At 39.8% G+C, this 20,810-nt stretch overlaps 1 protein-coding gene across 21 annotated transcripts in view; it reads right to left on the bottom strand.

Moving 5' to 3' along the window:
• Positions 1-20,810, bottom strand: part of KCNMA1 (potassium calcium-activated channel subfamily M alpha 1) — a 731,255-nt gene that overhangs the window by 316,344 nt on the left and 394,101 nt on the right. For 15 of the 21 annotated variants that reach the window (XM_073686045.1, XM_073686038.1, XM_073686040.1 and 12 more), the window contains exons 7-9: positions 20,514-20,589; positions 19,919-20,089; positions 4,695-4,786 (exon numbers count right to left, since the gene is read on the bottom strand). In XM_073686045.1, coding sequence (XP_073542146.1) covers positions 4,695-4,786; positions 19,919-20,089; positions 20,514-20,589 — 339 coding nt within the window. Of the gene's footprint in view, positions 1-4,495; positions 4,588-4,694; positions 4,787-19,918; positions 20,090-20,513; positions 20,590-20,810 lie in introns of all 21 variants that reach the window. The other 6 variants (XM_073686039.1, XM_073686043.1, XM_073686049.1 and 3 more) reach the window with 1 other exon arrangement.

The raw sequence follows: 20,810 nt of genomic DNA, 5'->3' as shown, positions 1-20,810 counted from the left end.
GTAGTAAGTTTCTGACCTGCCTGGAGCTAGGCCTAACTTTGTTTCTGTCCTGCGCTGGATGACCTTGTGGTGGGGCCTTTCCTTGGAGTACACGCTCCTCAGCTTGCGCGGCCTATGTTTCTCCCGGCTCTGTTACGTATCAGCACTTTAGTGATCATGGGATTTGTAGTTCTCCAGGGATTCCGGTTATGCCTTACTGGGTCATAGAGATCCCGGTAAACTTCGGACCTGGTGTCCGGTAAATGCTTCGTGGTGAGCTGGTTAAGCTCCTCTGCCCCCTATGTGCTAACTCTCCACTCGCCTTCGGCCTACTCGGGCCCTCACTAGGCTATACACACTAACAGCAGCTTGCCGCGCTTCACCGATCTTATGGTGCCGGCACACCTTAAGCTCACTATTCTGAGCTCCCTGAATCTAGCCGCTGAACTATTAGCTGACTTCTCTAAACTAGACTGAGCTCCACTGCAGACTAACCTCTCTCAGGCTTCTCTACTGCAGGAACTCTTCAGAGGAACTGAACTGCCTGGCTCCACCTTCCCTATTTATATCCCTAACGGGCTCCCTCTGCTGGTCTGAGGTGGAAGGTGGAGATGTGTGAATGTTTATGGGGGACTCTTGTGGAGGAATCCATCAATGCACTCTTCCAGGATCTGTGATACCAAGCGCAGCTGGGCGTCACAGATGGTCCAACTAAACGCAAACCGGATGGAATAGCATGCTGCTGCAAGATGCTGTGGTAGCCATGCTGGTTCAGTATGCCTTCAATTTTGAATAAATCCCCAACAGTGTCACCAGCAAAGCACCCCCATACCATCACACCTCCTCCTCCATGCTTCACGGTGGAAACCAGGCATGTAGAGTCCATCCGTTCACCTTTTCTGCGTCGCACAAAGACACGGTAGTTGGAACCAAAGATCTCAAATTTGGACTCATCAGACCAAAGTACAGATTTCCACTGGTCTAATGTCCATTCCTTGTGTTCTTTAGCCCAAACTTGTCTCTTCTGCTTGTTGCCTGTCCTTAGCAGTGGTTTCCTAGCAGCTATTTTACCATGAAGGCCTGCTGCACAAATTCTTCTCATAACAGCTGTTGAAGAGATGTGTCTGCTGCTAGAACTCTGTGTGACATTGACCTGGTCTCAAATCTGAGCTGCTGTTAACCTGCGATTTCTGAGGCTGGTGACTCGGATAAACTTATCCTCAGAAGCAGAGGTGACTCTTGGTCTTCCTTTCCTGGGGCGGTCCTCATGTGAGACAGTTTCTTTGTAGCGTTTGATGGTTTTTGCAACTACACTAGGGGACACTTTCAAAGTTTGCCCAATTTTTCGCACTGACTGACCTTCATTTCTTAAAGTAATGATGGCCACTCGTTTTTCTTTACTTAGCTGCTTTTTTCTTGCCATAATACAAATTCTAACAGTCTATTCAGTAGGACTATTAGCTGTGTATCCACCAGACTTCTGCACAACACAACTGATGGTCCCAACCCCATTTATAAAGCAAGAAATGCCACTTATTAAACCTGACAGGGTACACCTGTGAAGTGAAAACCATTTCCGGTGACTACCTCTTGAAGCTCATCAAGAGAATGCCAAGAGTGTGCAAAGCAGTCATCAAAGCAAAATGTGGCTACTTTGAAGAACCTAGAATATAAGACATATTTTCAGTTGTTTCACACTTTTTTGTTAAGTATATAATTCCACATGTGTTAATTCATAGTTTTGATGCTTTCAGTGTGAATATACAATTTTCATAGTCATGAAAATACAGAAAAATCTTTAAATGAGAAGGTGTGTCCAAACTTTTGGTCTGTACTGTAGATCTTACAATATGTGAATTTTAAAAATACCCTCTGTTTTTCCCAATTCCTTTCACCAAAACATTGTATGTTTAATAGTTTGATGAAATTATGGGTGAATTTGGGGTGCCTCAAAATGCTTATTTCCAGTAAGTGCACCCACACAAGACTCTACATAGTACGGACGCCTATGTACAGCTAGGAATAGCAATAGTAATAACTTTGTGAATAAACAGTTGAAGATAAAAAAAAAGTTTATTGTCAAAGACGCAAAGGGAAATTGGAAGTACAGATGGGAAATGGATATCAAGAAGTGGGGGGTTATAGAAAGGATAATATTGTGAATGTGGAGCAGTGGAAGCAAATATTAAAAAATACCTCCAGGCTGTCTTCCAATCCCTCATATAGCAACATGTTGTTTTCCATAGCCATTCTTTTCAATACTGGGATATATAATATTGTGTAACTATGAGGTCAGTGCCTAGGCAGACTATACACTCAATGTCTATGTGCCTGTTGGTATTCTGCTCAATATGAGTTACAGCAGAGTCTTAGGTATCATAGCCTAAGATCCCATTTAGACCAGCTGTCTGTGGCCGTTAAATGACCACAGATTGACCACATGCAAGTCGATCAGAGGTCATTTAGTAGCCTATTTAAACAGGCTGACCATACTTCTATGCATACTGAATAATTGTTAATATGATTGTTTTATGCGTAAAACACATGTCCTGTCTATACCAAGGCCAGGTGCAGATGGGTGTTTTTCGTGGACCGTATATGGACCTCAGTGCCAGACTGACTGCAGGTCTCTTGACCCAACTGAATTTACATCCTCCTATGTGTCTATAAGGCTGTAAGTCCGGTTCAGGAGACACACAGTTATAATAGCAGTGCAGCCCATACACAGACCATGAAAAAATCCCGTCTGAAATCGGTCTACGAACGATGATTTTTAAGCCTGCTAAACGAGAGTTTTGATTATTTATTGGGTGATGGCCGCCCTATTTATACGGCCAATAATCAGGAAATGAGCATTCCTCTGAAAGCTTCTTCCCAATTATCAACCTGTCATTACGGGCCCTTAATCTTTGATGCCTGGGCTTAAAATTGAGTGATTTGTGTATTTAAACAATGCATGATATTGCTAAATTTACATGGCAGGTTAATATATGTTTACTACCTGCTGCCTTTTTCTCTGAGTATCTTTATTTTGTCCCCAAAAAGGAGGTCCCCATACATAATGTTTTGAGACTTTAGAGACTTTATAGATTTGACCAGAACATAGCCATAGCACTAATAAAAATGTCAGGGTATTGGAAATTTAGATAAAATAAACCATTAGGTAGGTCTTTAAAAAAACAATTTCCATCTAATTTATTTTCTAATACATGTTAAAATAATTCTTTACATGAATGCTATGGATTGAGTTATATACATGTAAAACTAAACTGAGGACCTTCGTCCTCTGGCACCAGAGCTATGCTAAGTGCTGAATAACACATAGAATACATCAAAGGACGGTGTGACTGAGGTATTTTAAACTAGAAAGAAGAATTCTGATGAAAGACGTTTATTCTTCCCGATCTTTGTTAGTTGTCAATATCAAATGTAGACAAAGTTAAAATAGATTAATTTCATTTTTGTATTATAAGAAAACCTGGACTGTACCGCAAAAAATAAAAAAGTAGCAAGATATGTAAATGCTTACCTTAATGCAGCCCTTCAAATTTGGACTAAATTCAGAGGCAACAAATGCCACCATGTCAGGAGAGTTAAATTGTTCATTCTCATTAAACAACTACAAAGCATGTCTCCTAGGCTACATTCACTTGTCCATTTACTCATCCATGTGATGTGCATTCTTAAGACGGACATCACACTGACCCATGGAGTTTAATGGAACCAATCACACATCCGTTTTATTAACAGATGTTTCTGTTGCTATTCTCATCAGCTTTTGTAGATTAGACGTGCTCATTCTACTTTATTAAAGGAGTTGTTCACTACTTTGACATTGATGCACCGCAGGTAAGAACTTCCTGCCGCCGCCGGCACCAATAACAGCTGATCGGCGGGGGTGCCACGTGGCGATCATACATTGATGCCCTATCCTATGTATAGGGCATCAATGTCAAAGTAGTGGACAACGCCTTTAAAACTAACAAATTTGGGTGAAATACAGAAGACATCTGTTTTACATCTGTTTTTTCATCCGTTTTAAAACTGCTCCATTGCTAAGTGTCAATGGAAAAAAAAATTCAGATGTTTTACCCCCTTCAGTTTTTAAAAGTGAGTGAAAAAAAAAAGAAAACAGTAGCAAACTGGGTATAAAAACAGATTTAAAACAGAAGCAAAACGAAGACGTGGGAGGAAAACAGTGCGTTATTTGACAGATGTAAAAATGGAAACGGGTATGTAAATGTAGCCTCATCCAGATTATCTTCTTTATATTATCAGGCAATAACTGCTGCATAATGTACATGAATAATATTTAGTAGTGTTCACAAAATTGAAATTAACATGAAGATGAAAATACAAATTGTATACTCATTTTGATAGAAACCATGACAAGTTTGAACATTTCAGTTCATTGCTATTTAAGAAATGAATTATTACATGAAGCAACTAAAATACCTTTAAAATATTCTAAATTTACCTTCCTCTTAAGAAAAAAAAAAATCAAAACCAAACTTACTTTCTCCCTCTTGTTGAGTTAAACGTCCCGCCATATTTCTTCCGATTAAGGATGAGAGCAGCAATTTCGGGGACATATCGGGCAAACATTGCCTGAGAGCGTGGAACGAGAAATAGGAAGAAAAAAACAAACAAAGGACAAATAGCATGCAGAGAGGTTCGCCCTGCAGCAATGACACCACGCCTTGGTCAATACTTACTTCCGTCCACTAACTGCACTATAAGAACCACCATATTTCTTTCGGTTTCCTATTAACTCTATGATTTCGGGGACGTAGCTGGCAAACATGGCCTAGGAAGGAAGACAGGAGACAGAAGAGAAGACTAAAAAGAAAGAAAGGACGTCTGTTGCAGAAAAGGACACGCTTGACATAGGCGGCGGAGTTGGGGGAGCAGCTCCAGCTAAATAAACCAGGTTTGGATGGATTTTGTTTTTACAAATAAGTTGTACATTGTAATGCACTTGCACTACCTACACCAGATTATAGGAATGAAACCATGGAAATGACTGCTTGTCTAAGAACTATTGTGGAGAGATAAAAGTCAGGGTAGGTTTAGCTTATATATGGCCTCTATCTTCCTACTCACAGTTAGTACTGACAGAGACAAACCATGTTGGTTCACATCCTATTGACAAGGGCAATAGTATCAACCTGTTGTCGATTTACTTATACAATTTGAAAAGGGTAACCAAAGGAATGGAGATTTCTAACAATTTGCCCCAGCATTTTCATTTTACTGGTAATACAAAAGAATCAACATGTCAAAGAATTTTACCGGTTGGTAGAGCAACTTCCAACTACTTTGCTCTCTAAAGTTTGTACAGTTTGTCAATTCAACAATTCAGAACTGAAGTGTGATAAGAAAACTATAATTAAAATGAAAATCCATGTTTTGATTACCATTGACTAAATAGTCATTAAATCCCGTACTTTTGTAATATAACATCTTCACCTCTATTGTTTTTTATATATTATCACCTGGAAAGGGTCAAGAAGCAAGCTTATATTAAGATTTTATACATTAACAAACTATGTATACATGTATGTATAACTAGACTGTCTCTCTGTAGTATTTTGGGTGAACTGTTCTAAAATGGGCTGATTATCTCATGAAAAGATTACCCCCACATTAACAAATAATTCACATGAATAATGAGGGGATAATCAGACCTTCAGCACATTCTAAGCAGTACACCATCATGTATTCACAGTACTATGGAGACACAAGTCAAGATTAGCACAAAAATACAACTATAATAGGCTATATGGGCTTATTATAGGGCAGCTAGCCTATTTCTTGACAGTTTCGAGTAAAAAAATTCCCTGCACTGATCATTTTAACCCCTTAGCAACATCCACCAAGGATGCCACCAAGGACTTAATACCATCTACCATACATGTCCAGCACTGGAATGGTGCAGGAATAGGATTGAAGATTACTTAGATCCTGGTCATTTAACACTGATTAATAGTGACTTTTCCCACCTCTGTCACAATCCCCTGCCAACATGGTAACAGAATTCCTAAAGGGGTTGTCTGGTGAAAACTGATTATCACTTATACAGAGGATAGATGATAACTCATTGATCCATGGGGGTCGACTGCTTTGATCTGCAAAACAATAAATTTTCAACTCCAACTGGCAAGTTTTATCACCACTAGAATGGAGTGGCAGGGCACATGCCTGACTGGCGGTCCATTCATTGTGAGGCCGCCAGGAAAAGCCAAGGGTTGGTGGAGCATGCGCACTGCTGCTTTATGCAAATAGGGATAAAAGTGCCCTGCTCTGTTCTGACGATCGGTGCGAGTGCCCAGTGGTCAGTCATCCAACGATCAATAAATTATCACCTATCTGATTGTTTTCACCGGACAACCTCTTTTAATAGTTGCCATGGTATTTGGCGCCTAACAATGCCTTTTAAGTTGGCCATCTTTTTATATCTGTCAGGCCATACCAGAGGCTGTTATACGTTACAATGACATGCCTAATATTCTGCAATAAAGAAGTATTGGAGAGTAGTATTCGAACAATCAAGTCCCCTAATGTGATAAAAAATCAAGTTGGAAAAAAAAACTATAAAAATATTACACACAAAAACATTTTCTACAAAGAAAAATGCTCGATTATAAAAATAAAAATCTATGAATGATTGGCAAGTCGTGTCTGTAACAACCTAAACTATAACATTTTCATAATATATAAACTATAAACTGCAACTTGCTATTGTCTGTTTATCTTTGATAAAAATAAAAACGAAATAAAAATTGGTCTTCCCTAAATGGCACTAATTAAAAGATCATCTCATCCTGTAAACAAGAAACAAAACACAAGCCCTCATACAGTTCAGTCAATTAAAATACATTTTAATTTTAAATTATTTTTTTTTTGCCAAATAGAGAAAAAAATTACATATATATATATATATATATATATATATATATATATATATATATATATATATGGTATTGTTGTAATCTTATAATTTAACGCAGAATAAAGTTAACATGTCAGTTATAAAGACTGAATTGGTGTTTTTTATTATTAAACTGTTCCTCCAACACTCAAAAAATAGTTTTTCAATACATTAGGTGAGAATGGAAACAAATAAAAAATTGTTGTGTCTCAAGGCCAAAATAGGCCACTTCTTTAAATGGGTTAATAGCAAAAACAAAAAAAGTTCAAAAGAGTGAAAATATATTACAAAGATATGCGGTTTAGAGGGTGTTATGCAATCAACATGGTTTTAAAACATATCCATCATGTAATAAACAGTTCTATAGTTTTCCAAAAATACTTTCTGTATCAATACAACACTCTGGTCATTGAATAGGAGCCTACATTTTTTTATTTCAGGGAATAAAATTTCGTCCTGATCACTGACATCATATGACCAGTGTAGATTTTGTATCTTCTAAAAAGAAACAATAAAGGTTCCTACTCAATGTCTGCAAGCAAATAGCTTGAAAGCTGCGAGGAATTGATACAGGGTGCACTACAAACTATTTGTATAACTTATCATCGTACAACACATAACCATTTTTTGCCAAAACCTTAATATTGCTATATCATTTGTTAAAAAGTTGCCAGACTTCATAATATAAATTACATATATTATTAAACATATCTCCTAGACTTGATGAGACTGTTGTACCTGCTCAGTGTCCCTCCTCCCTGCTGCTGATGAAATTTCAACTGCTCAGTACAAGCTGCAGCTGTCTGTCAGGCTGGATGGTCAGAAAATGAAAACACTTGGACTATCAAGCTAGGACTCTTTAGCTGGACTCATACAATGTTCATTTTAATATCAGGATCTTACAGTCATTCTAGCAATGATTTTCAAAGTACTTACGCCAGCCTCATCAAATCAAAGAGGTGTATTTAACAATGTGGACAGTTCATATAGGGAATACTGATGGCAGATATTCCTTAATGAAAGTCTGAGTTTCACTTGAAATAACAGAATAAAATAATTAATAAATAACACATTTAATCATCAGAATATTTTGTTTAATTGTACGTTATTCATATTTCACTGACAATTCTCAGTAGAATTTAGTATTACATTTATTTTTATTCAAGATTTTAATATTTTCATTCCTAAGAATCTGGTGCAGTTCAGTTCAGCAAAGGGCTGATTAACCCTCCTACATATCTGTCATGAATATACATTCACAGCCAAGCCCTGATTACTCAATCCAAGCATGGAGCTGATCTCCCTTTGCCGAGCGTGTTTGAAAGAGCAAAAATATTTGGGTTTACCAAATAATACCCAAAGCGCAAGAAAAAAGGGGGAATGTCACAAAAATCCACAAAAACGAATACATTACAAAAATCGAATTGTAATAAAAAGGAGAAACGACCAGAAGGTGCTTTTCTGTGAATTAGTGGTGTCTGCAAGACATTGCAAGGTGAGATTCACTCATTTCAGAACAGAACATACTGGTTAGCTATATTCTATATACACACAGAGTGACTGCAGACGTATCGATTTGGACCGGACAACCCCATTAATGAAGATCATGTTATTTATCTGACATGTAAATGGGATTTAACTACTTTAGAGTTGGATGTTCAGGGCTTTTAAGGGTATGTTCACACTAGGAGTACGCAAAGATTTTTCTTATCAAATTTTGTGTGTAATACAGAAGCAGCTTTGCGAATGAGATTTTAGGAAATCAAATGCATAAGCTTTGGAGACTATCATCTGCCAAAGGAATTGACTAAGGATGAGTAAATGTGCTCGTTGATACCCGGATATCACTAGAATATCTGGGTGCTTGGATGTGCTCAGCACTCGGAGAGCATTAGACGATGCTCAGATTTGAAGCTCGAATACCCGCCCCTCATGTTTGGCGCTTGTTACACAGCCAATAATCATGGGCGGATTGCCTGCCAGTCACTGTTATGCTGTAGACATCTTGGTAGTGGCATTACTGTGATTGGCTGGTAGTATTACATCATCAGGGGTTATAAAAGGACAGGCACCACCACGCTCGGCACACTGATGCCATTACACAGCTCAGGGACAGTTCTTATTAGAGGGAGAGAGTGGTTGTCCAGGCCTGTGTGTTCACAGTTTAATGAATCAGAGTCCTCTAGTGTTGATACTGGTGCTGATGCTGAACCATCAAACTAACAGTCCTTCTAAAGGCTAATCCTGTGCTTTGCTGTTTGTAACAGATACATTCTGCATTTAGCCTAGGGAGGGACAGTTGCAGGAGCAGGGAGAGTGGCTAAATACAGTCTCTATGCAGGGCTTAGGGTTTTGCAGTTCATTGCTAAATAAATTTCTGCTTCACGTGATAAACACTCCGAAAAAGCGTTGAAATTTTTTTCTGGATTCAATTAGTCATCCATAGAGTGTTAGGTGCTTTGTGTTACATTTTGATAGTATAAAACAGTCCTAAAAAGCATTCAAAAATTTTTCTGGATCGAATTTGTCATCCATAGGGTATTACGTGCATTGTGCTACATTACAGTGGTATATAACACTCGAAAAAATTCTGCATTGAATTTGTCATTCATACACTTTTACATGCTTTGTGGTACATTACGGTGGTATTAAACTCCAAAAAAACGACTGCTGCAGATGGCCAATTTTTTTTTTGTTTTGTTTTAAAAATAAACTTGGTTTCAAGACACCTAGCAATTGGAAAATGCATAAGCCATGCGGTAAGGGACGGAGAAGTGGAGTGGAAGTACTAATTATGGTGCACGCAGACGCTGTGGACATGGGGAAGGTGCGACAATGCCTGTTGATGGAGCACAAGAAACATGCCCTTCTACAACACATAGGTTCCTATGCAGAGAGGCATGGTACAACACTTATGAAGCCACACCAGTGCGAACAGGTGGTTGGTTTGATAGCAGGTACCACCCAGTCTTCCACACGGTCCAGTCTCACCAGCCAAGAGTCTGGATCATTTAGTCCTCACCCTGATCCTCCTTCCTCCTACCATGTTGAGTCCCAGGAGACTAGTGATCCCACACTAAGACACTCTGAGGAGCTTTTTACAACATCATTTCTTGACTGTGGCCTCTCACCCTGCATGGTCCAAGACGGACAGGAGGAGATGCTGTTTAGTGATGCACAAAACTTAGAGCAGCCATGGCCACAAGAAGATGATGGTGGGGAACATCAAATTTTGAATACAGAGGAAGATGATGATGAGATACAGTTGCCGATAAGTCAGGTAGTTGTTAAGTCGCCAAGTCAGGAGGACCAGGGTGTGGCGGTGGAAGACAAGGTGGTGGATAACGAAGTCCTTGACCCAACCTGGGAAACTTGCATGCAGAGCAAGGCCAGCAGTGCTGAGGGGGAGGGATTGACAGTACTGAAACAGGCAGGAAGGGGTAGTGGGGTGACCAGAGGGAGAAGGCAGGCAACTGTTCAGCAGAGCACCGACACTCGTGAATTTCTCCGTCAAAGAGTTAGGTGTTCCCCAGTTAGGTGTTCCTCCTCTTTTTTAAAGAGTGTTCTGAGAATAAAAAAGGTAATTTGCAACATGTGCAATGCCAAGATCAGCAGGGGCCTGACCACCACCAGTATGATCAGACAAGTCATCTAAGCACCAGACTCAGTGGGCTGAAAGCCTGGGTCCACAATTGGTGCCAGCGGGTGACACCCTGTGCTAGGTGCTTCCTAATCCCCTGTCCATGACCCTGGCGCAGATATCTCCTGCCCTGCACCTGTCCTTGGGCATTCTGAGGCACCATCATGAGGCACTTCCAAATCGTTGTCTCAGCACTGGGTTCAGCTGTCCCTACCCCAGGCCTTGGAACAAAAGAGAAAGTTTCCAGCCACCCACAAGCCCAAATGCTAAATGGTCACATTTCCAGGCTGTTTGCCAACGATATGTTGCCGTTTAGGCTTGTTAACATTGAGGATTTCCGCCGACTCATGGCGACAGCTGTCCCTCAGTACTTGGCCCCAGCCACCACTTTTTCTCCCAGTGTGGGGTCGCCGTCTTGTACCAGCATGTGTCCAGGAAAATCACCCATGCCCTTACCAATGCATGTACGGGGGTTGTCCACTTAACGACCAACACGTGAACAAGCGCTTGTGACCAGGTACGCTACATTTCCCTGATGGCGCACTGGGTGAACATTGTGGAGGCAGGGGGTGAGTCCCACCCTGGCATGGCACATGCTCCGAATGTCGAGGATTTCTGGCCCTACTTCTATCAGGGTTTCCGCCACCTCCTACATCAGTTACTACTCTCTCTCCTGCTCCTTCTCATCCTCCATCTCCGATGTGTTATCTCAGAGCAGCTCGTCCACATCAGCTGGAAGTCGGAAGCTCTGTAGCACTGCCTCAGCGAAGTGGCAACAGGCTCTGCGGAAGCAAATTTATCTAGGAGACAAATCGCACACCATGGCAGAGTTACTTAAAGGAATATCAGACCAGACAGTTCTATGGCTTTTGCTGTTAAACCTCCAACCAGGCATGGTCGTGTGTGATAATGGGCATAATCTGGTGGCAGCTGTGAAGCTTGGCAAGCTCACACACATACCATGCCTTGCACACGTGGTCAACTTGGTAGTTCAGCGGTTTCTGAAACAAACCCAGATTTGTCAGAGCTTCTGGCCAAGATACGCCGCGTCAGCACCCATTTCAGCAAGTTGGCTACAGCTGCGGCTGCTCTGGCAGTGCTGCAACAGTGCAAGCAAGTGCCAGCTCACCGACTGGTTTGGAACTCCACACTGCACATGCGTTCAAGGTTTTGTGAGCAGCAGAGGTCAGTTGTGGAATACCAGCTCCAGCACGCCCATTGGTATTCTGGTCAGCCTCCACACATAACAACTGAAGAGTGGGCATGGATGTCTGACATTTTTGCGGTTCTTCAAAACTTTGAGGACTCCACAAAAATGGTGAGCAGCGATGACACCATAGTCAGCGCAATGATCCCACTTCTCTGCCTACTTAGAGGAAGGAGGAGGAGGAACAGGAGCTGGTTGCTAGCGCAACAGAAGCTAGTACCAAACACAAGCTTTGTCCCATCTCTTCTATGTGGATGGGCTGAGGAGGGGAATGAGGAGGAAGAGAGGGAGGAGGAGGAGATGGAGAGTCGTCATCATGGTGGAGACAGGGAAGTGTTGGCTGTAGGGAGCTTGGCACATATGGCCGAATGTATGTACTGCCTTTCCTTTGACCCTCACATTATATTTATCTTAGTCAAAAAATAGTACTGGTTGTTCATCCTGCTAGAGGTGGAGAGGTCTTCTAAAATGGTGCTATACTAAAAGGCCATTGTGGAAAATATGTTGAAAAAATTCCCATCAAACAATGCTAGCGGCAGGGGAAAAGCTTCCTTGCCCAACCAAGAAGAAGAGGCGAGGGAGACACACACCAGAAGCAGGGTTACACTGTCAAAGGATTGGGCCAATTTCATGACACCATTCCAGCGTCCTGATGACCGGGTATTTTTGACAAGGAGGGAAATGTTTTTAAAAATGGACAAGCAATACCTGGCTGACCAAACCAGTGTACTCCCTAATTCTTCTATGACCTGCAACTATTGGGTCTCAAAGCTGGTGACTTGACATGAATGGTCCCTCCATGCCTTGGAGGTGTTGTGCTGCCCTGCTGCTAGCGTCTTGACTGAGCGGGTTTTTAGTGCCGCCGGGGGTCTCATAACAGACAGGCATTTTTGCCTGTCAATAGAGAATGCTGACAGGCTCACTCTGATAAAAATCAATAAAGCCTGGATTAGCCCTCACTTTTCCACACTGCCAGAGGACACCAGCAAATGAAGTGTTTTTAATGTTCAATATTTGAATGAGGCCTCCCTGTTGTTGCCTTCAATGGTGAATGGATGACCCTTCTTATTATTTTTTCCTGGATTTGTACTTTGTGCAAAGCCTTTATGAGTGTAGGAGTACATCAACTGCATTTTGTTAATTTTTTTTATGAGGCACTTCATTTAGTGCCTTCAAGAGTGTGTGGATGACCATCCTTATAATTTTTTTCTGGCTTTGAACTGTGTGCAGAGCCTTTATGAGTGTAGGACTACCATAACTACACTTTTGTTAATATTTGAATGAAGCACTACAGTTGGAGCCTTCAAGGGTGTATGGGTGACCCTGCTTGTAATTTTTGGCAGACGTTGCACTGTGTGCAGAGCTTGAATGAGTGTAGGAGTACCACAACAACACTTTGTAGCCAATATTTGAATGAAGCACTATAGTTGGTGCCTTCAAGGGTGTATGGATGACCCTGCTTGTAATTTTTTGCCAGGCTTTGCACTGTGTGCAGAGCTTTTATGAGTGTAAGAGTACCACAACTACACTTTGTTCACAATATTTGAATGATACACTACAGTTGGTGTCTTCAAGGGTGTATTGATGACCCGACTTATAATTTTTGGCAAGCTCTGCACTTAGTGCATAGCCTGTATGTGTCTAGGAGTACCACTACATGAGAATTTGAATGTAATGTGTATTAAGCCCTCCTTTATGTCTAGTACAGGGTGTATATGAGTCTCTCTTGCATCTAATTTTTGGCAGCTCTTGCTTCCTTTTTAAATTACACTGAAATATCCAATTTTTTAATAAAAAATGAATAACAACTTAATAAAAATTAATAAAAAATTCAATTTTGGTTTACTTAAATTATTATTTTTTAAAATCCTTTTTAAATTGTGCTTTATATACAAGTCATTATACAGAAAATAAATTTTTTTTTTCTGTAACCTCCAATTTCGCTGATTTTGAATATTTTATTGTCATTCCTTAAAGTGGAGTAAAAGTGTGACACCATTGTTCTCAGCAGCGATCTGGGAGTCAGAGATGCTTCCAGGGGTCTTCCCCATGCTGTTCTTCTTCCATTTAGCACTTTTTCCATCCATTTCAACATTTTCACTACTTGTAGGAAGTTGACCAATGCTGCGAATTTAAGATCTGCAGCATGCCAATTTATGTTGTGGAAGTCACCACAGATTCCATGCATTTCCTCTGTAGATTCTGAGGCGGATTATCCACTGCAGAAAAGTCTCATAGGTACGTACTATACAAGTATCCACAAACAATTAAGTTGATGGTCAAGTTTCACTGTCACATGGCAAGACATATTTTATCACGAGCTGTTTGCTATAGGGGCACACTTTCAGATATACATTGCCATGTAGTGAGACATACAAATACAAGTAGAGAAAAATAACCACAATAGACAGAAAATGTTTTTACGTCACAGACTTCTAAACAAAATTCTGTTCTATACATTAAAGAATTGTTTAGTATATTGTACAAAGTCTTTAATTGAAATGTAATCTACTTAAGTAATATACATTAATATAATGTACGAACAGAATCTTACATGCAATTTTATAGAAACAGACAGAGATGGAGAGTTCCTTGGCAATGAATTGCAGTTTCCTCTGGCATAGGTACAGATCCACTATAGAGCATCTGCATATGTTCACCAATTCACTAGAAAATGCACCTCTGGTTACATAACAGATATATAAATGTTAAAAAATGACATTTAAGGAGACATGGCATACTCAATGCCAAACAAAACCGATGGTTGTCTATAAAAAAAATATGCAGTCATAGTCATATATATCATAAACATAGATCCATAATAAAAAAAAAATAGAAAAAAACTGCAAAAAGTCCCAATTTTCATTGGGGACGTCCCTTAAATGTTTGGATCTAGGAAGTGTTGGGGATACATATAAAACAAAACTAAACAGACAAAAAAGTTGCGGAAAAAAAAGGTGATGCTATTTCGGAGGGTCACACACTAGGGAGAGTGGGGTAAAAGGGAAGTTTAGTCTACTTCTCAAATAATACACATAAATACAGAGCCATGTTTTGTCCAACAAACATTTATGACTTAACCTACTGTGGTCAAAGGTGGCTGCTGGATGTACATGTCCTTTCTCTGGCTCCATCTGAGAAAGAGTGATGAAATGCAAAGACAGTGCATCCTCAGGGCTTTTAGCATTGACAGGAAGTTGAATAATGAAGATCGGGGCATAGCCAAAGCGGTGCAAACAAGGGTGTAAATAGAAACTGTTGGGCGCCATAGCTAACTATGAAATAAGCCAACCCTTCCAAGCATTTACGTGATCCATGTGAAAGTTGTGGCAAGAGCACAATTGATAACTGACAACAACCAGCATTGCCTGACAAATGGTCGGAGCATGCAGGGACAATAGTACTTTACATATGTATAAATTGCAGGATAGGGGCATAGGAGGAATCAAACTCCAGAGCAAACCCCAGAATTAGTTCCAACATAGACTACAGTTCAAAATCAAATTAGACCCTATAATAGACAGCTAAATAAAAAAATTTAGATCTCGGATCAGACCAAAAAAATTCATTCTTCAAAGGACTCTTTTAATGCACAAAAATGCCTGAATGCTCGTCAGGATCTTGTGTGCTGAGCCCTAAAGGTTTCCATGTGACCTGATAGCTCAATGACCCCTTTGCCACACGCAAAGATTACAGTATAAAAAATGATGCAGGGTAAGTGGTCGTGGACTTACTACAATTTACATTAGAACCCAGGAATTATGCCTCTGAAAAAAGTCATGCATGTTACATACCCAGCAGGGACTATTAGGGAATATGCACACAACATTTTTTCAGGCGCGTCTGCTCCAAAACTCCCCTGAAAAAGGTCTAACTAAATGCTCAAAAGAACAAACATATGCATTTCTATATGAAAACAATTTGCTGTACATAAGTTCAGTCTGTTGAGCATCTTTTCACCACTTCAGGTTGCCAAAGACAGCAAGTGATTAAAAAAAGTGAGCAAATCTTTCTTCAGGTGATTACTTTGCAATCCAAGCCAATGGGAAAACTCTAAGGACGCCCAGAAGACGCTTGGAAGACTTTTTGAACGTTTGCCAGCGTTATTGCTAGAAAAACTGCCAACAGTTGAAAAAACAAAACAGCTGGAAAAAAAAAACACCTCAAAAATTGTTGGAAAGATGCTCCAAAAAACAACAGTGGCCAAAAACTTCAGGAAACTAACAAAAAAAGCTAAGAAACACGCTTCAGGGGGAAAAAAAGCACCGGAGTTTCCTGAAATATCTTTCACTTGAAAAATTTGGCGGGAAAAATGTTGAGCGCATAAATCCTTAGTAGACGATAAGCAAACTGATAAAAGGTCATGAAAAAGAATTTAATGTCATTAAAAAGATGTGTAAAAATGAAATTTGTTCATATTAGGCTTTATTGCCTTCCTTGTCTGTGTGCACTGCCGGAGAGTTGCATGCATGTGGGCATAGTTCAAGTGGGATTATTGTAAAAGGTCCTGCATTGCTGAATATTGTTATGAACCAAGCCTTGTGAAAACAGATTGAAGCACCTGAATAAATGCAAGATTGTGCAACCAAAATTCCTGTGTTTAATTTAAATGATAAATGATGAGAACTATGTGCTGACAGCTATTTGTTTTTTTCCCGCTGTTACAAGATCGATTCCTAAAACAGATAAAACAGATGCATCACTGCGATGGGATAACCTCCAACCTGCCAATACTTTGACCCAGAGTTATTTCATATTGTTTGTTGGAATAATAAGGGACCATGGGTGACAAAAAAGGGTAATAAGCAGAGAGGGGGTAGTCTGAAACCTCAAAAAAATATTTTCACCAGTACATTAGCATTTAATGTTTACTGAAACATGTACTGAAGAGACGAGGATCCGCCACTCCAGTATACCGTAATGTTTCACCCAGTAAACAAAAATAATCTCTTAACTAACTGCTTACAAGAAGCCAGTAGAAAGCTGTGTCCTATAGCTAGAAAGGGCACACATCAGCAATCTACCTGTCTCAACACTACAGTATAGATTCTATAGGATCATGAGCATTACTAGTGCTCATAACCGCCTCTAGAAAATGTCCCATTTGGGAACCTATGATTGTGGCACAAGTGTTGCTCAATACAAATGAAGCCCAAAGAACATAATTAGCACATAAAACACTAGAAACCAATTATGTTTGCTTTTCATTTAACAACAAACTGTATATAATTGATACATTTATTAATGGGGATTTCCAATCTAAGAAAAAAAGTCTTCAGATTGACGATAAGTACACTTACACGATTCCCGTGTATTCCCTGTGCAGATGCGCAGTCATATGAACGCATGTAAGCAATTTACACACTTCCGGTCAAGTGCCGATTAGTCTCATCTGGCTTCTCTCATTAGAAGAGAAATGAGAGAAGTGCAGAAATCTTGTCAACACGTGACCATAAGTATGTAAATCAGCTACATTTGGTCACGTGACCGGCCATCAGCATAAGGAATAAAGAGGAAAGGTGACAGTGTGCAGATTGCTCACCATCACAATTTGGCAGGCTGCAAACCTTTCGTCTCAGTCTGGACAACCCCTTTATATACATGTTTAAAATACAGCATGAAAACCTGCAGAGCAACGATCCTCATCCAATGTGAGGTTATTCTAAAAAGTTATAAAGTGACATCTGCGCATCAGACACAGTATGGTACATTTTACTCCAAATGTCAAATAACAAGTAACTAGAATTCCCTACACAGGCTTTTTCAAATTTCTCCCTTGTTTAGTAAACTTTACAGTGAACTAACTTGTCCAAAATACTAGCGCTCCACAGGAGCTGCCAGATTTTCAGGCGTAGGAGAATCTACCTCGATAAGCAGTGCGAGTATACATTTAATGTATTTCTAGACAAACTTCTTTCATGAATTTAAGCAACACGGTTTTCTCCTTCCTTCGTTAACGCTTTTCTTCTCAGAGACATCTATGTTGAAGAAGTTGATGGAGCCAAGCTAATCTATCTTCAAGCACTAAAACTTTAATTATTTTGCACATTTGCCATTTTGTCTCTCCCACTTGAGTCTATGTGGGACATTGTATTGCATTCACATCAGTTTTTGGCATAAAAAAAATTATGGTGCATGCCACATATATGACATTATGTGTCATGGGTGTGTCAGAGGTGACAGCAGTCGCCCTTAGGTAGGTTGCAGGAGATCTCTACATTTGGCATTACAGACATCTTCTTAGAGGTTGTCTCTAGGACCCAGCGGCTACCTTCCTCTGGCTAATTAGCTCCCTGGCCTGGGTGTATAAATACCTGGTGTGTCTGAGAGGGAGGTGCCGGCGATATTCATTACTACTTATGAGGCTTTAGCAAGAACAGTACTTCGTCCTCTCTGGAGCTTGAGGCCGTGTGCGCATTTGTCTAGAGTCGTCTTAAGCTAAGCAACCCCCCCCTGTTTGTCTACCCTTGTTGTCTATAGAGTTTAGTGGAGATCGACTAGTGCTCATCTCCTCCCTTCCCTAGCATTAGCTATATGCCAGGGAAGGGCGAGGCACGCGTGCGGTGATTGGTGAAAAGCCAATATAGGGACGGTAGTTGAGACAGGGTGACACTAGACTAGACTATGAGGTCTCCCATTCACCCTTTCCCTAGAGTCTGGGCTCCCTTTTCCCTTTGTGTTGTACTACGTCTTTTCACCCCCGCTCACGTCACTTTTCTAAAATGTGAGTGGAACTTTGCAGAAGGCACTGGATCAAGTGTGGCTAACATATGTAGTATATTTTACACTAAAAAGTGACGTAAACTATAGTGCAGCCTAAAGCTGGGACACAGTTGATTTATTTGATGCATGCTCAGCAAGCAATGGGCCAGATTTATTCTAAGGCATGGACCTTTTAATACATCTGCTGCATTTTACACCAGCAAGCTTTTTTATTAAAACGGGCGGAAAGTATGCCAGTCTTCATAAATGTAGATTGTGAACCCTCGCGGGCAAGGTCCTCTCTCCTCCTGTACCAGTCGCTGGCTCGTATTGTTCGAGATTATTGTAATTGTTTCTGCTTCGTACACCCCCTTTTTCACATGTAAAGCGCCATGGAATAAATGGCGCTATAACAATAAATAATAATAATAAATGTTCCTCTATATATTGGCTTCAAGATTTTGGAACAAAACAAGTAATCACCAGCAGCAAAAAGTATGTTCTGGGAAACATTGCTATGCTGTTTGTTCCCTCTTGTGTCTCAGCCGCCCTTTGTTTAATTCACTTCTAGCATTCACAGTGACGATGAACTGTACCAACATTATGAAGCAAATAAGTCATCTCTGATGTATTACTGAAAAATATCAATTGCCATTTGGAGTAAAATAAAATGTTTAGTTCAAAAAACACCAAAAATCTACTATAAAAGTAGCACAGATTCCCACAACTGACCTAACAAAGTGCAAGTTATGCTGGAAGGGTAAATTAATTATAATTATGCACACGGAATTTGGTAATATTGTTGTAATATTTTCTGTTGACACTCAGAAAAGATATTATCAAAAGTTAAAAAAAGATATTATAAAAAAAGATAATATTCTGGTGAATTTGTGCATACCACTGGAAGTAAATCGGAATAAAGAATAGGCTTTGCAGATCTAAACTATATATATCTTTAGCTAAATACGAATGACCAGGTACAGTGCTTTTGGCTACTAAAATACACCTTTATTCCAGAATGCCAACCGCCTTAGTGTATTTCATTATTCGTCATTAAAATGAACCTGCCAGCTGATTCATGCAGCTCAAACCATGGGCAGCACCAATGGGCAGAGCCTTTGAAAATACATTTGGAAGGCATATCTAGACCTGTCCTGATCGATCTATCTAATATATTTGGATCTATTTATTATCTATGTATCTATTTATCCTATCTATCTATCCATCCATCTATCTACCTATCTATCCCATATGTTACTGCCTTCCTTTGCTTAGGTCAGCTATGAGAATTGTGCCAATGTATACAGCCCTTTAACTTTTTAAATCTTTTAACTTTTTAAAAAAGTGATGTATAATTCACGTCTGAAAACCATTTGTGAGGGGGGTTCAATTTGCTCTGCATAGCTTTATGCAGCTACAAGCCAATATAATGATGCTGAAAAAAGTAAATTCTGTTTACCAAACCGCCGAGAATAAAGAAGACCATGAAGAGCCGGCCAAGGGTGGTTTTTGCATAAACATCTCCATATCCTACAGTAGACATGGTCACCATTAGAAGGTAAACACATTCCCAATATGAGATGCTCTGTGAGTTTCGAAAATCATCCCATGGGTCTCCAGAGTTTTCCACCTGTACAGAAAACTTATATTAGTAAATCAACCTAAATCTATAAAAATTGACAGTAGGAAAGGAATGTGGGAGGAAAAATATTGACAAAAAAATATTGTAGAAAAAAGTAAAGCTTAGCAATCATTAGAAAGCAACGTACAGATCACTCAACTTCACTAGCATAATCAGAAAGTCCAAGCAGCAGCAAAAGTAGCTTCTGACTAGTCTATTTCATAACTACTTGTTACAAGGGGATGAGGGTCACCATGTGAGTGGCACAAAAGTTGTTGTATTTTGTCAACTTAGTGGTTTGTTCAAATCAGGGCCGTCAGGAGGTTATAATGATTTTAAATTACCCCTTCTGTCCTTCTTTAACGATAAAAACTGTTCACAAGGTCATATAAGGTTAAGCCAAGGTTTAAGAAGTATTAAAAAACAAACTTACTAAATGAATGAAGCCCGCGGCTGTCAGCCATGTACTGATGAAAATGGAGCAAAGGTTTACCAGCTTGATGGAATTACTAAAAAAGAAACAAAAGAAGAACAGATGTATCAAACACTTGAAACGCTTTAAAATATTTTCTACATAGTGCAAAATGTACAATCTAGCATCTGTGAAATTTATCTTGATTACCATTTTTTGCCCCTTTTTTTCTGAAGCCGTATGTGCTTTGTGTGCTATACAATACCACCTCAATGCAAAATCCAATGGAGCAACTCAAAATCAAAATCAGAGGCAAGA

This window comes from Phyllobates terribilis, unplaced genomic scaffold (assembly GCF_046119375.1).
Source record: "Phyllobates terribilis strain yellow unplaced genomic scaffold, ASM4611937v1 Scaffold_5__5_contigs__length_657084704, whole genome shotgun sequence".
Taxonomy (NCBI): domain Eukaryota; kingdom Metazoa; phylum Chordata; class Amphibia; order Anura; family Dendrobatidae; genus Phyllobates; species Phyllobates terribilis.
This window is presented reverse-complemented; position numbering and strand designations above follow the sequence as displayed.